The 15,369-nt window shown below is 43.8% G+C and overlaps 1 protein-coding gene across 10 annotated transcripts in view; it reads right to left on the bottom strand.

Moving 5' to 3' along the window:
* Positions 1-15,369, bottom strand: part of RAPGEF4 (Rap guanine nucleotide exchange factor (GEF) 4) — a 274,066-nt gene that overhangs the window by 8,607 nt on the left and 250,090 nt on the right. For all 10 annotated transcript variants that reach the window (XM_010843829.1, XM_010843832.1, XM_010843828.1 and 7 more), the window contains 4 exons: positions 13,573-13,663; positions 9,429-9,479; positions 8,559-8,646; positions 8,077-8,141 (listed from right to left, as the gene is read on the bottom strand). In XM_010843829.1, coding sequence (XP_010842131.1) covers positions 8,077-8,141; positions 8,559-8,646; positions 9,429-9,479; positions 13,573-13,663 — 295 coding nt within the window. The remainder of the gene's footprint in view (positions 1-8,076; positions 8,142-8,558; positions 8,647-9,428; positions 9,480-13,572; positions 13,664-15,369) is intronic.

Below are 15,369 nucleotides of genomic sequence, written 5' to 3'. Positions count from 1 at the left end.
GCGCGCGCGCACGCACACACACACACACACACACACACACACACACACACACACACACAAAGTCGTTCAGTCGTTCAGTCGTGTCCGACTCTTTGCGACCCCATGGATTGTAGCCCACCAGGCTTCTCAGTCCATGGGATTTTCCAGGCATGAATACTGGAGTGGGTTGCCGTTTCCTTCCCCAGTGCAGTTCTCCCTCAAACTACTGCTGCTGCTAAGTCACTTCAGTCGTGTCCAACTCTGTGCTACCCCAGAGATGGCAGCCCACCAGGTTCCCCCGTCCCTGGGATTCTCCAGGCAAGAACACTGGAGTGGGTTGCCTGCCATTGCCTTCTCCAATGCATGAAAGTGAGAAGTGAAAGTGAAGTCACTCAGTCGTGTCTGACTCTTAGTGACCCCATGGACTGCAGCCTACCAGGATCCTCCGCCCATGGGATTTTCCAGGCAAGAGTACTGGAGTGGGATGCCATCACCTTCTCCGACTAGGAGGCAAATAATTCCTTCCCCTTGAATCCAAGGAGGTGTCAGAGAGGGCTCTTCTCAGATGGGTCCTTGGGGTCTGGGCTTCCCTGTTTATCTTCTGTGGCACCCTCCCCTCAGGGATGGGCTGGCCACCTTACACCATCACTCCTATCCAGATGGCCAACAGCCCACCAGCTCTCCCCAGCCATCTTGCTCTTCTGGCCAGCTCTGTACTGACTCCTGTGCCGGGTCTGAGCTCTCCCTTCACTCTCCTGTCCCTGGAGGGGAGCAGACTCCTTTGTCTGCTTTTCAGGTTCAGGCCAGCAGGCCCTCCGGGCGGTAGCACCTGGCAGGGTTCCTCTCCTGACCTCCTCCCCTTCATAGCAGTTGTGGAAACAGCCTTCCTCCCTCAGGCCAAGCTCCCTCCCTGCTCCCTTAAGTAGGCACTCCTGCCCTCAACAGTTTATGTCTTTCCTTCTATTGCCCCTTGAGACCTTTGCCCACCTTGTTCTTAAAGGTTGGCCAGACTGCTCTCTCCTTTCTTCTTTCTGCCCCTTCTGACTTGACTCTGCCCCCATCCTGTCAGATACAGGACCTCAGTCAATTACTCCCAGCTTACCATGTGTAAAACCACATTCACACCATTCTGATTATTTCACTCAGATCCTCATATACTGGGACAATAATTTTTTTCCACGTATATATGTAGAAGTATATCTGCCTCTCACCTGCCAAGATTGTGCCCATGACAGCAACCAAGTGGAAATAAATGCATGGTGAGGACCAGAGATAAAAGATAAAATGGCCCAGGAGCTGAGCCAGTCTTCACTATATGTTTCCCTGAGGAAGAATCCTGGCTCCTGTCTCATCCTACAGATCTTTAATATCTAAGAGGTGAGTGGCATACAGAAACAAGCATGTAATAAGCATGATGCTCATGGTATACTGTACATACGATGGCCATGGCCATGGCAGCGCAGGTGTCTCTGTGGGCTCTTGCAGAGTGTTGTGCATCTCTGTGTGCAGGGAAGGGCACTCAAGGACCGACAGAGCACCACAGGGAGGAGGGTGGACAGAATAGTGTCCACTGAGGTAACGTATTGGTAATAGAAGATGCTTGGGACATTCTGCTTTATCAGGTTTTCTAATAAGACAGAAAAATGCATTTGGGTTAAATCGTTACATAAATTCCTTTATAAATGCTTTAGTGTGTTGTCCTATCTCGCTAAATCTAACACTGGAATAGGATTATTCTTTTATGCAACAAATATTTCTTTCACACTTATGACATGCCAGACACCTTTCTTGGTGCTAGAGAAATATCAGTGAACGGAATAGATCAGATACCTGGTCTAGGACATTTACATTCTAGTGGAGAAGATAAGCAATGAAGAGACAATAAAAAAGATCATTTTAAAACGTGAAGCCAGTTGTTGAAGCAAGGTTATCTGTTGAGAATCAGCTGGCTGGCGAGGTGTGGAGCGTAGAAGAACATTTGAAGAGTGGTCAGGGAGGCCTGCTTGGAGGGAGGGACGCATGAACTGAGACCTGAATGATGTGAAAGTCAGGCTGGTGAAGGCTGGAGGAAGACAGTTTCAGGCAAAGGTAACAGCTAGTGCAGAAGCCCTGAGGCAGAAAGGAAGGAAAGCAGGTTGGTCTCACTAACTTGGACTGAGTACAGAGAAGATGAAGTGTGAGATGAGGCTGAATGGGTGCTCAGAGTAACAAGTCTGGATTTGATTATATTGTATTTAACATGGTTTTATTTTTCTCTGATATAAGAAGTTACTACCTCCTTTGCATTTTGCTTTTTCACACCTTTTTAAAAATAGAGGTATAGTTGATTTACAGTATTAGTTTTAGGTGTACACAAAATGATTCAGTTATGCATATACATGTATAAGTCTATATTTTTTCTTTTCCATTATAGTCTGTTACCAAGATATTGAATATAGTTCCCTGTGCTATACAGTCTTTGTTGTTTATCTATTTTCTGTATATTAGTGTGCATCTGTTAATCCCAAACTCCCAGTGTATCCCCTCAACCCTGGTTCCCCATTGGTAGCCATGTTTGTTTGCTATGTCTTTGAGTCTGTCTCTGTTTTGTAAATAAGTTCATTTGTATCACTTTTAGATTCCACATGTAAGTGATATCATATGATATTTGTCTTTATCTGACTGACTTCATGTAGTATGATCTCTAGGTGCATCTGTGTTGCTGCAAATGGTATTCTTTTTTTAAGCCTGAGTAGTAGTCTGTTTTATGCCTGAGTAGGAGGAGCCTGGTAGGCTGCAGTTCATGGGGTCGCTAAGAGTCAGACACGACTGAGCGACTTCACTTTCACTTTTCACTTTCATGCATTGGAGAAGGAAATGGCAACCCACTCCACTGTTCTTGCCTGAAGAATCCCAGGGACGGGGGAGCCTGGTGGGCTGCCATCTCTGGGGTCACACAGAGTCGGACACGACTGAACTGACTTAGCAGTAGCAGCAGCAGTAGTCTGTTAACACACACACACGTATATATCACATCTGTTTTCTCCATTCATCTGTCAATGGACATTTAGGTTGTCTCCATGTCTTGGCTATTGTAAATAGTGTTGCCATGAACATTGGGGTGTGTGTTATCTTTTCTAATTAGAGCTTTCATCTTTTCTGGATATATGCCCAGAAGTGGGATTGCCGGATCATATGGTGAAGTGAAGTGAAGTCGCTCAGTTGTGTCCAACTCTTTGTGACCCGTGGACTGTAGCCCACCAGGCTTCTCCGTCCATGGGATTCTCCAGGCAAGAATACTGGAGTGGGTTACCATTTCCTTCTCGACCCAGGGATCGAACCCTCGTCTCCTGCATTGGAGGCAGACGCTTTAACCTCTGAGCCACCAGGGAAGATCATATGGTAGTTCTATTTTTAGTTTTTTAAGGAACCTCTATACTGTTTTCCATAGTGACTGTACCAATTTACATTCCCATCAACAGTGTGTAAGGGTTCCCTTTCCTCCATACCCTCTCTAGCATTTGTTATTTGTAGATCTTGGGATGATGACCATTCTGATTGGTATGAGGTGGTGCCTCATTGTAGCTTTGATTTGCATTTCTCAAATAATTAGTGATGCTAAACATCTTTTCATGTGTCTGTTGGCCATCTGTATGTCTTCTTTGGAGAAATGCCTATTTAGGTCTTTTGCCCATTTTTTTTAATCAGGTTGGTTGGTTGTTTTTGAGTTGTTGGAGCGGTTTGAATATTTTGGAAATTAAGCCCTTGTCAGTTGCATCATTTGCAAGTATTTTCTCCCAGTCTGTAGGTTGTCTTTTCATTTTATTTATGGTTTCCTTTGCTATGCAAAAGCTTGTAAGTTTGATTATGTCTTATTTGTTTATTTTAGCTTTTTCTATTGCCTTGGGAGGCTGACCTAAGAAAACATTGCTACAATTTATGTCAGAGAATGCTTTCCCTCTGTTCTCTTCTAGGAATTTTATGGTGTCATATCTTATATTTAAGTCTTTAAGCCATTCTGAATTTGTTTTTGTGTATAGTGTGAGGGATTGTTCGAAGTTCATTGACTTATATGTGGATGCCCAGACTTTCCAATACAACTTGCTGAAGAAACTGTCTTTTCTCCATTCTGACATCTCTTTTATTACTGTTTTGAACTAGTTTTATATCTTTTATTGATTTTTATGTGTTATGTTTTATTTTCAACTGCATATAATCTAAAAGCCAAGGACTTTCTTTATATTTCCTAGCAAAATTTTTTGCTTAGACACTCAACACATATTTAATTGCTTTGAAACATACCCTTTGGAAAATCTACATTTAGCCCAGATCATGTATTCTGTATAAAGAAGTAAACTTTCAAAGTCCTTTGAAAGATTTCTATTGTGTTGAAAAGGTCTGGGAAATGGGTAGATTTGAACACTTATAGAGTTTTACGTGGAGATTCTTTTTTCCATAGCTTGATATAAGTCCAGTGCTCTCACCATGAATCTTGTAATAATGTTATTGATGATAGAAAATTGTTGCTAATAATGTAACGGCATGATTAGCAATACCCAAATATAATGATTCAAAACATTTTTCTTCCTTTATAAATTAGCTTCTGTTAATGTTTCCAGAAGAACAGAGGTTTTCCTCAGGCTTCTCATTCCAAATAAAATGACTATCTTAAAATAATATTAATAAATAAATTCACCTAGATATGGGTATGTCTGAAATAGAACCAACCTCCTAATACAGCAGCAACTGTGGCTATCAGCATGCTTCATGCAGCCTGGGGTAGTGGCAGCCGGCCAGCATATTATCCTCTGATCCATTGCTAGTCTACCTCCTAAATGTTATAAATATTCATGTATGCCATAGAAAGCTACAAAGGGCTTTATTCAAACATTTTTTTGAATACTCCTTTATGTTTCCCCCAAATGAAAGAATGTCTGTTTTTTTTTTTTTGCATAGGATCAGAGTGTGAATTCTCTTTTGTTCATACTCATAAATCCTGAAAACCAATATGCAACAAATTCTCTAATCCTCATTTCATACCCCAAGGGTGAAGAGGTTCAAAATAAAAATACTTAGGATTGGCACAGCAGCTCACTGTGACTGTGCAATGCTGCCACCAAAAAAAGCATCTGTGTCCCCAACTACCCAGGTGACTTCTGCCCTGGGCAGGGACTCCCTCAAGGGATACAGCCTACCAGCCCCATGAAGGCTGCCAGCTTTGCTCACCACCGTGGCCTCGCTGATGAATGAGGGGCAAGCTGCGCACATATCAACCTGGAAAGGGAAACAGATACGTCCTTCCCCAGGAATACAGTACTAACAGCAGTCACTAGTGGGAGTTAAGTGGCGGTGGTGGTGGTATGGGAGCAGGGTGGGCTAGCTTATGGGGAGAAAAGGTTAGAAAAGTTGGCACCAAGGGCCAGGCTGGTCAAAGCCAGGTTTAAAAAACATAAATCCTTTTTTGAAATTCCAGTTCATTTTTCAGTAACACCTAACTCATGGAAGGGCAGTTATAAAATTCAGCTTTCTCACACTGTGATTTAGCAAATGAAATAAAATGTATCACTGCTGGAGCAGAGAACCATTATAATAGTGCTCTTGCAGTATTCTTTCTCCCCTTTTCTTTCATAGTAATTACAACCCCTTAATTTTGAGTGGGGCATTGGATACCCAAAATAAGGGCTACACGTTCTTTCTTTTCATGCGACTATGTTTCTTCTGTCTGATAAAAGGTGAGCCAAGTGGTTACGTGCAATTCTGGGTCACATCCCTACAGGGAAGAAGCAGGTCTTCACCTTTTTCCTTTCCCCCTCCCTCTAGCTGGAATGGGGGTGGTGCTGGTCCACCATCTTGGACCATATGGATGGTGAAATGGCACAAGAGAAGAAGGCTGGAATTGTGACTGCTTCCTGGAGCAGAGGTGCCACACTTAGACATGTAAGTGAGAAAGGAATAGACTTATCTTGCGTAACCCATCATTAATTCGGGCTTCTGTTATTGCAGCTGAACTGCTATCTTAGCTCTTCAGTTGCTTTCAAGCAAAAGTGGACTCTGTCAGAGCAGGCTGTGAAGGACCTCTCTCCTCACTGCCAGGCATGTAAGAATACACTGCTGTGGGCATGAAGTACAGAGATGGGGCAGGGGAACTCCCTTAATGTCCATTAAATACGGTCTTGACTTCTCCTTCCCAGGTTACAGATGCGACAGCAAGATCTAAAGATCCAGATGAGACAAATTTCATCCTCCTTGACAGGTATTTTTGCTTTTCTTGTTTGTTCTGTTCAGTTAACATTAATAATCAAAAGTTCTAAAGCTCAATCAACTCTTTAGGAGACTGACTTCTACGCCTCTGTGCACATGTATTTTTATAGTCAAATGGTTGGCTTAACCACCCTTTGGTCTGTATTTCTGCCTAAGTGATCTGGAAGGTTCTTTACCTATTTGCTATATCTTTCATTTCTGGAAAACAAGTTTTCTCTTGAGAAATTAGGGAACTATGTTTAATTCTCCATACTAATAAGTGAACAAATGTTTTTACTTTGATCATAGAATTATTCAACTGACACAACAATAGAGATGTTCATACCCTACCCTTGGTATGGGTGGAGGGGGAGACTGCTAAGAAATATTTGCCCTCTAGCACAGACTTTAAAGAATCTGTACCAGAGGGCGAATTCAGTTGGTAAGAATCTGTCTGCAATGCAGGAGACCTGAGTTCAGTCCCTGGGTTGGAAAGATTCCCCTGGAGAAGGAAATGGCAACCCACTCCAGTATTCTTGCCTGGAGAATCCCCTGAACAAGGAGCTGGTGGGCTATAGTCCGTGGGGTCACAAGATTCAGACATGACTTAGTGACCAAACCACCCCACAGACTGTCCTTGAGGAGTGTGGACTCAGGTGCCATTTCCTAAGAAGCTTAAGATGCAGGACCTGGTGCCCAGCACTTGCTGCTGTTCTTTACCAGGCTGAGCTTTGCGATAAGCTCATTCTCAAGGCTGAATAGTATGATCTTTACAGGATGACTGTGGGATGTTTTGAATTCTCCCAGAGTCCCACATATTAGCTGGATTTCAGGAAACAGTTAGAACAATTTTTCTGGTAAGAATGCTTATAACACTCTATGACTTCCAGGAATAGTTAAATACCCTGGCCCCACCAGTGATTCCCCAGGGGTAGCTGGGGGGTGGGGGGCACCACCCCATTTTCTGTAGGGGAAACTGACCCATGGAGAACTTAAGGGACAGCTGCAAAGTGATGAAGCTGACTCTAATGTCTCCTGAACTCTCAGCCCTGGGCTTTTCCTGTGGTGCCACATTCACCGCTGCAAAGTATACCCCGGGCACATGCTCATCCACACAGAGATAATATCGCACCTCCCCATCCATGCGGGCTGCGGCCAAAGGATTTAGAAGACAATGGAGCATGCCATGAGCATGCACTATGTCGCTAAAGAAAGGCTTTGGCAAGACCTGCCTTATTGCTTCACAGAAGATGAGAAAATTAACTGCAAAGTAATGAATGCTTTTTTGGGGGGCTGGGGGGTGGTGTGGGAGGGGCTGGAAAACAGTGAATGTGCACCACTTCCACACAACTGTTCCCTTCTAAAAAAATTTTGTTTTCGGTTAAGGAAGATGTTCAAGTTCCCGCCCTGAACTTGGGTGAACTTCACTGGACTAAGGAGCACACATTCAGGTGACTGACTGCTCTGTAACAAAGAGCTTCTGTAGAGCTGCCTTTTACCTACATGCACTGAAGTCAGCCTCAGCATATCAACATTTCAAAGGCATCCTGCGGCGGTCTAGCTCCACAAACAACAAAACAACAGGGAAGTCGCTCTGGAACATTCGTGCATTTTAGCAACAGGCAGCGGAGGACGAGGCACACGGCAAAAAAGCTAGCTGCCGCTGAGGCCGCAGCACAAACACCATTCAGTGTCACAGAGGAGACTGACAGACTAAACGACGTAGCCAATTTGAACCGAGTATTTTAAAACTCCTTTTTGTGTAACTAGCTTTTCAAGGCGGCAGCATATATGGAAATTATTTCCTTTATTAGTACGAATGCAAATTTTTATTTTAAAAAAACATCGTCGTTAAGGTTAACAATACTGTACACGTACCATTTTTTCAAAGTTTACGAGATTGTCAATGAACGTCTTGTTCCCCTCATGAGTAAATGTCATATCTGCAAAGAAATAAAAGTCACATTCTAATCACTAACAGAAATATGTCATACTAAGAAACCACAATAGCACCATTAGATTATGCTGAAGGATTTGCATAACACTGCAGCTGAAAAAAGCCGATAATAGTTCCTTTTATGTTAGGTGTTTAACTTTCTAAAAGCATTTTACCTGAGCTTAGTTAAAATTTCCAAACTAACCCTCTGTTTCACTCTCAAGTCTTCCAAACCACACACAGACTCCCGCTCCTGCAATAATCTTGCCAACCCTTTCAGAAAAGTCAGGGCAGAGGGGAGACACCAAGGAAGGTGGGAAACTCGGATCATTCTTCCCAAGGAGGTCAATCTGATTAGGCACCTGTTCCTTTTCTTCCCCATACACTCATCACTGGCTCGTCCTGTGCATTTCCTTGGAATTACCTTTAATGAGCAAAGGCATGAAGGGGATGAGAGGAGGGTCCAATTTGGCTACTGTCAGCCTGTAGGCCCTGTGGTTTCTTGAAGGATCCTTTAGAGAAACAGAGATGCTGGTTAAGGATGAATGAAATATACACCACCCCCTTCTACCTCCTGACCCAACCCAGCCTTGTTATCTCCCAATCAGGTAGTTCTGAATCAAGTGTAGCTACAAAAGAAAGGTAAATGTAGTTAAACAAATGGATTTTTGTTTTAAAACAACTTCCCGTATGACAGGAAAATAAATAGATTTTTTTGTTTCCTTTCTTTGTTGAAAGGAAGACACGCCTCCAGGGATCTAGGGAAGAGATCCCCTTTGAGAGCCAACACAAAATGTTAAACAACCCCCAACCACAAGAGTCCCCTTCTCCTGGGAGCACGGCCTCCTTCCGGGGAGTCCAGCTCACCCTCCTAGCTGCCTTGCACTGCCAGTCTCTACTTGCCTTCTCTGAAACTCTCCTATGACTCCTGCCAAGTCCCACTCACTCCTTTTCTGTGAACACCTCCCTGCCGATGGGGAAAAATAATTTGGCAAGCCAAGGAAAATGCAGCTTCCAGACCCTGGCCAACCTGTGCTGGATGGAAAGGATCCCATTACACTGCTTTTCTTAGTTATACAAATTGACCTTATGTGGGACATAAGTCCTCTTTAAGTTAGTACCTGAGAGTGCCATTCATTAGTCAGACATGCTTGTTTTAGCAGCACTAAAATGGGATCATAAACTTCTTAAAGTCATACAAGGACAGATAAAATTCCTGAAATGAGAACTTCAGCTAATCAGAAATTGGATTAATGCAGACAGTGAATGGAATAAAGCAGCCACTGTCACTTACCATTAAACTTTCAAACTCTGCATAGAACTTCTTGAACTTGCTTGGCAGTTTCTGTTAATGAAATGAAAATGCCACACTCATATGTCAGATTCAATATCTAGATATGTATCGTGTGTTACCAGTTCGAGGGGAAATGTACTTCTTTTGGCTCTTAATCAAACATCTCTAAGACAGGCTAGACTGTAATCTGTCTTGTCATTTGAGGATAATCTTAGGGATCTCATCTTTTAAAAGTCTTAACCTAGTTGAACCTAAATTAACTATGGATGCTTTTGGTCTTACTGCTTTCTATAATGTTTTCTGAAATGGATTATTCATAAAGAGGGCTGTATTCCCGGACTACAAGTGGTTTGGCATTAACTGCCCCCCTGCCCCCCGCACTGTTTTAAACTCTCAGATTCCCACGATGAAGAATTTAGAGATATTACAATTAAAAGTTTTAGAAACTACCTAGTTCAACCCTCCTCTTCCTTTACTATGTAACCTACAAGAGAACAGGGATTTTTATCAGTTTTTTTACGGGCCTATTCTCAGGGCCTAAAAGAGTAGCAGCACTATGTCAGGTACATAGTAAATGCTCAATACATATTTATTTGGCTAGATTAAAACTGTGTTTTATAGACAGAAGAAATTAACCATCAGATTAAATGACATGCCAAAGTCACACAGCTGGTGATGGTCAGAGCCTCTGTAAATTCACGTTTCCTGCCTCCTTTTCTCTTGTTTCTCTTCTCTGCACTACGCTTTCCTACACAAGCATTTCTCCCACAGGATTTCTCAGCCCTGCTCTAATACAAAAATTGATAGTTCTCTCAATTTAGTAATTTCTCATGGTTTTATCTTGGCAGATGATTCGAAACCACTGACTGTAGCCGTACATTTACACCAGTAGGTCAGTGAGGAATCATTTTTCAATCTGTTGGTTCTCACTTTGCTAGGTCCTGAGCCCATAGTGAAGCTGAACTTTTCTGACAGGGCCACCCAAAGAGCAGTGTGATGCTCCCTGTTCCAAGACCACGAAGGTGCTGACCAGGTCGGCAGCCTCGGATGCCCCGCTCAGTTCTGCTTCCCAGTGACGTCCACTGGCAACAAGTGACTCACCTGTCAGGCCTCTGCAATCCCCTCAAAGTTCCTCTCTCTTTTCTCTCTCTTCTGTGAATGGGTTTGACCTATTCCCATTTAAACACTGTTCTTGTTTAGTTGCTGAGTCATGTCTGACTCTCTGTAACCCCATGGACTGTAGCCTGGCAGGCTTCTCTGTCCATGGGATTTCCCAGGCAAGAATACTAGAGTGGGTTGCCATTTCCTTCTCCAGGGGATCTTCCTGATCCAGGGACCAAACCCACTTCTCCTGCTGGGCAGGCAGATTCTTTGCTGATGAGCCACTGGGGAAGCCCTTAAACACTGTAGAACATCTTCTTTTGTTTCTAGGAACTAGTACCCTCATAATAACCTCATTGTTCTAGTGCCTCTTTTCAAGCTGGGTTTCAGGGAAACTTGATATCCTTGTTTAGTGGGGAAGTTCAAAGGGACGAAGGCTGGCATGGACATCAAGGGATACAAGAGTCTCATGCCCCATGGAGCATTCAAATCACCGTGCTCAGTGATAACTTTCCGTGAACACAGACAACTTACAAAATGAGGAGTTGACGGGACTTCTGGTTACGTCAGTCACTCTAGTTCTTTCTTTACTTAGCTGGCTTTTGGGTCAAAGGCAGGAGTGCACATGCGAATAAAACTTGTGTCTCTCTGTACTATTATCTGTGCACACCCCATGGGCTTCCCTGGTGACTCGGTAGTAAAGAGTCTGCCTGCCAGTGCAGGAGACATAGGTTCAATCCCTGGGTTGGGAAGATCCCTGGAGAAGGAAATGGCTACCCACTCCGTATTCTTGCCTGGAGGATTCCACGGACAGAGAAGCCTGGTGGGCTACAGTCCACAGGATTGCAGAGTTGGACACGGCTTAGTGACTGAACAACAGCAACGATAACAAAATCCACACCCCATGCTTCCAGAGCAGGGGTTCTCAAGTGGAGTCAATTTTTACTAACCCTCATTTGGTAATATCTGCAGACCTTTCCTGATGTCAATAGTGGGGTGGGTGGAGGTGCTACTGGTTATATAGTAGGTTGACGCCGTGCATGCTGCTTAGCCCCCTCCATGGCACAGGACAGGCCCCTCCACCCTCATGCATACAACAAAGAATGCTACCCAAAGTCATTACCACTGGGGCCGAGAACCTCGGCTCTGGGTCCTCACTCCCACTGGCTTTATCTCAGATGAGTCTTCTCCTCTATGTGGAAGCATCCCCTATGCCACATGGTCTCACTCCATTTTCTGTTTTGTTGGACTGCCTCCCACCTGCTCTCTAGTTCCTGGAAGGCAGGCACTGTCCCTCAGGCTGCCGCTGCTGCTCACTGCTGTGGTGTGGGAAGTGCGTGGGAGGGGGTCGGCAAGTCCAGGAAGATGAACCCAAATCAGAGATGCTTGAGAATGAAAGCTCTCCCTGCAGAATGACCCAGTTCCATTTCACTTTAACAGATAAAGGCTTATACATGATGCGAGGGGACTCTCCTCTTTGCAGCAGCATGCAAGGATGGGAACACAAGCTCACAGACTGATGTGTTTCTGCCTCTCCTTGTGGAATGAAGGACTAGATGATGCAACTCCCTGTCTTGGCTGCCTGCACCCCATTCCCTCCACCCCCACCCCCCGCCCCAAGCAGCCTCCTGTTTTTCTCTTTAGACCACAGGAAAGAGAACTCTGAGGGTGTTCCTCCATGCTACAGCCTTAAGGTCTAGCTCCTATTATGAATACCTAGACCTGGCCTTCCCCGACCCCCATGAGCCTTCATACCTTCTTTGATTTTCCCAACCAAATCATTTGGACTCTGCAAGAGGATTAAATGCTGGAAACAGGTAAAGGAAAGCAGACTCTCTGAGAGGTTACCCTAGATTTCCAAAAATTCCAAGAGCCGTGGGCTACAAGAAGGAGAAGCTTGCACCCTGGCTTCACGGCTCAGATTTCTTGACAGCATTAACTTTCACTAGCTGGAAGATGCCCGGGATGTGTGGCACACGGGCCTCACCAATTCCCTCATTCCTATATTCGGGGGATGAGCTGCTGGGTGCTGCATCTGCCTGGAATTTTCAGAGAAACCCAAGACAGAAGGACCTGTAAGGACCTGTTCTATAAACAGTGGGAATGCAGAGGCGGGACAGAGGGAGAAAAACAGATTCAAGAGGGAAGTGGGGAGGAAAATGTTTCAAGGAAAACATTTAGAGATGCAAACAGCTGACTTCAGGACTTTTTTAAAGCATCCTTGCGAATTAAGTCTCTCTCGTATACTCCTTGCCCTCTTTTTGTGTCCCACTTACAGACATATTTTCTATTTTTAGTAAGAGCCTATTTTTGTGTCTGTGTTCTATAAGAGATTAGTATTTCTTTGACTATATACCACATGTAAGGGGTCAGGCATATTTTGAGTACTTGGCTAATTAAAAACGAAGCTGTTCTCTAGCACGAATAACCAACTGTCAACAAAACTTTCATTGTATTCGCCATAGAAATTCACCACACACCTGCTTAACTTTGGCACCAAACTGAATTCTAGCCAACTGTTGTTCCTTCCTACCCACAGAGGTCTGCCAGGTAGTTAGGAGATACTTGGTCAAAGCTGGGCCAAACAGTTGGCCTTCTGGCTAATTCGCCCAGGAGCAAGATGACTACTTGGATAAAAATGGATCTTCTGTCCTCTCTTAATTACAGATACAGCTTATTTCAAAAGCAAGAGGCAGACACCAGAGAAGAACAGGATCTGTGAGCAAGACCTCTGAAGTTAAGCAAGCAATGCTGTTGATTCCGGTTACACCTAGGAACTAGACTTATTATTATTTATATTGTATACAGCAAGAAACTCAGACCCCCCTCTTTCTCTCCCCACTGCATCGGACAATGCCTTTTATTTATTTATTTAAAATTCACTCTCAGATGCAAAAGGAGACAGATCACCTCCCTCAAAGTGTCCCACCTTTTCCACTGTTACATAAGTGTGAGCGATACTTCTGTTAAAAAGAGCTCACTGGTGAGCTTGTGCTTTTGTTCTTAAGGCAAAAGTCACAGCTGGGTCTCTGCTGGTGCTTACCTCCCACGTCAGTGCCAGGCGGCTCACAGCTACATTACTTAGTCCCATGACGATGGCAAAAAAGGAATTCAGATTTTTGTACTCCTTACAGCTGAAACACAAGAGGCACATGTTGTAGTAAAATGCCACTTTGGAGAGAGATAAACAAATTAGAGTTCTATTTTCTGATGGTCATTAATAGTCGTCAGGACTCCTTTACAAGAACAGGCACTGATAGATTTAATGCTTTAGGTTCCACTTGGGTGACCATGATCTGCTGTTTGATTTTTCTTGCTGTAATATTAGAAAGGTGATGATATTAGCCATCTAGGTTCAGGTTTTGAGAAGGAATTTCAAGACACCTACACTAGGCATTGCTATTATAATCCCAAAGCTTGCTAAAAGCCCTGTGGACCTGGAGGAAGACATCTCATGGGCTAGGAAGAGACACAGCAAAATGTCCTTGGAGAATTCCAGGTCAATGCTGGACACCTCAGGCTCTGGTAGCAAGAGAGGGAAATAAGGAAATGATGCTGCTGCAGCCGCCAGGGCTTCCAGCTGCCATGTAATGCTTCTGATTCATTGAAAAATATCAATTTACAAATCATGATCCCTCCAGTGCAGGATACCTGGGTTCAATCCCTGAGTCAAACGATACCCTGGAGAAGGAAATGGCAACCCACTCCAGTATTCTTGCCTGGAAAATTCCATGAACAGAGGAGCCTGAAAGCCTGAGATTGCAAAGAGTTGGACATGACTGAACACACGCACACACAGCTAATAACCTAAACAAATGACCAAAAAATAACCTTATTTTTCCTGTAATTTTTCAATGTTGATGAAGCTGATCATTTTGAATCTGTACTTACGCCATTATTAGCTTTTATGAATATATATTTGGGAATAAGAATATTTTGGAACAAGACCAAGGGTTCTTTCCAAATTGCAACATTTAGTCTAGGTGCTTGGTTTAACTTAAGAAGAAAGAAAAAAAGGAATCTTCAACTTCTTCATACCCGCTTCTTGCAAAGGGAAAGAAGAATTCATTTTGCAATGAACACAAATCCTTTACCACAAATCAATATGGTTATCTAAGTTGACTACATCATAATTAAATCTTGTTTGGATTAGCATTTTTGCAAGAGGCTAATTAAATTGCTGCATTTGCTCCCTGTGTTCTCCTTGCAGAGTGCTTCATAAATGGTCTGTGTGGAAATGGGAAAACAGATTTAGAGAAGCTATGGCTTGTCTCTCGCAGTGCTGGGGGAAGCGGTGGGGCTTTATCTGTGCGGGCTGGTCAGGGGCTGAGAGCAACTTCAGAGACCCCAGGCTGAAGGTGGCGAGGAGGGTCATGGACACGGCTTGCCTCCGTCCTCCGTGTGTGCCCATGAGAGGACATGCAGGACTGCAGGCCTGCTTTTGTGCTCACTGCTCTGGTCACTTGATCACCCTAGGTAAGTCACGAAATTTCTCTCTGCCTCAGTCTCCCTCCCCTGCAAAAGGCAAGGATAACATTTGGACCCCCAACTTCACAAAGCTCTGGGCAGGCCGAAGAGCTTCAATAGAATATATGGAAGTTCTCCAAAAATAGCACGCGAAACATACTTCCTGCCACGAGGTTTACATCTAATGCGTGAAGATCTTGGTTTCTGAGTCTACAGTCTTCTCCAGCTGGATTGTGTGAAGAGTTCTACTGTGTGGGATAGTGCAGCTTAAATAACATTTAAATAACAGAAGTCAATTTATCCTGAAGGCTAAATTCACCCATAATCAGAAGGAAGAGAGAGATAAGAAAGGCAAAAACATTAAAAAAAAAAA

This window comes from Bison bison, unplaced genomic scaffold (genome assembly GCF_000754665.1).
Source record: "Bison bison bison isolate TAMUID 2011002044 unplaced genomic scaffold, Bison_UMD1.0 scf7180017864190, whole genome shotgun sequence".
NCBI lineage: Eukaryota > Metazoa > Chordata > Mammalia > Artiodactyla > Bovidae > Bison > Bison bison.
The sequence above is the reverse complement of the archived record's forward strand: the minus strand, read 5'-3'. Positions and strand labels throughout refer to the sequence as shown.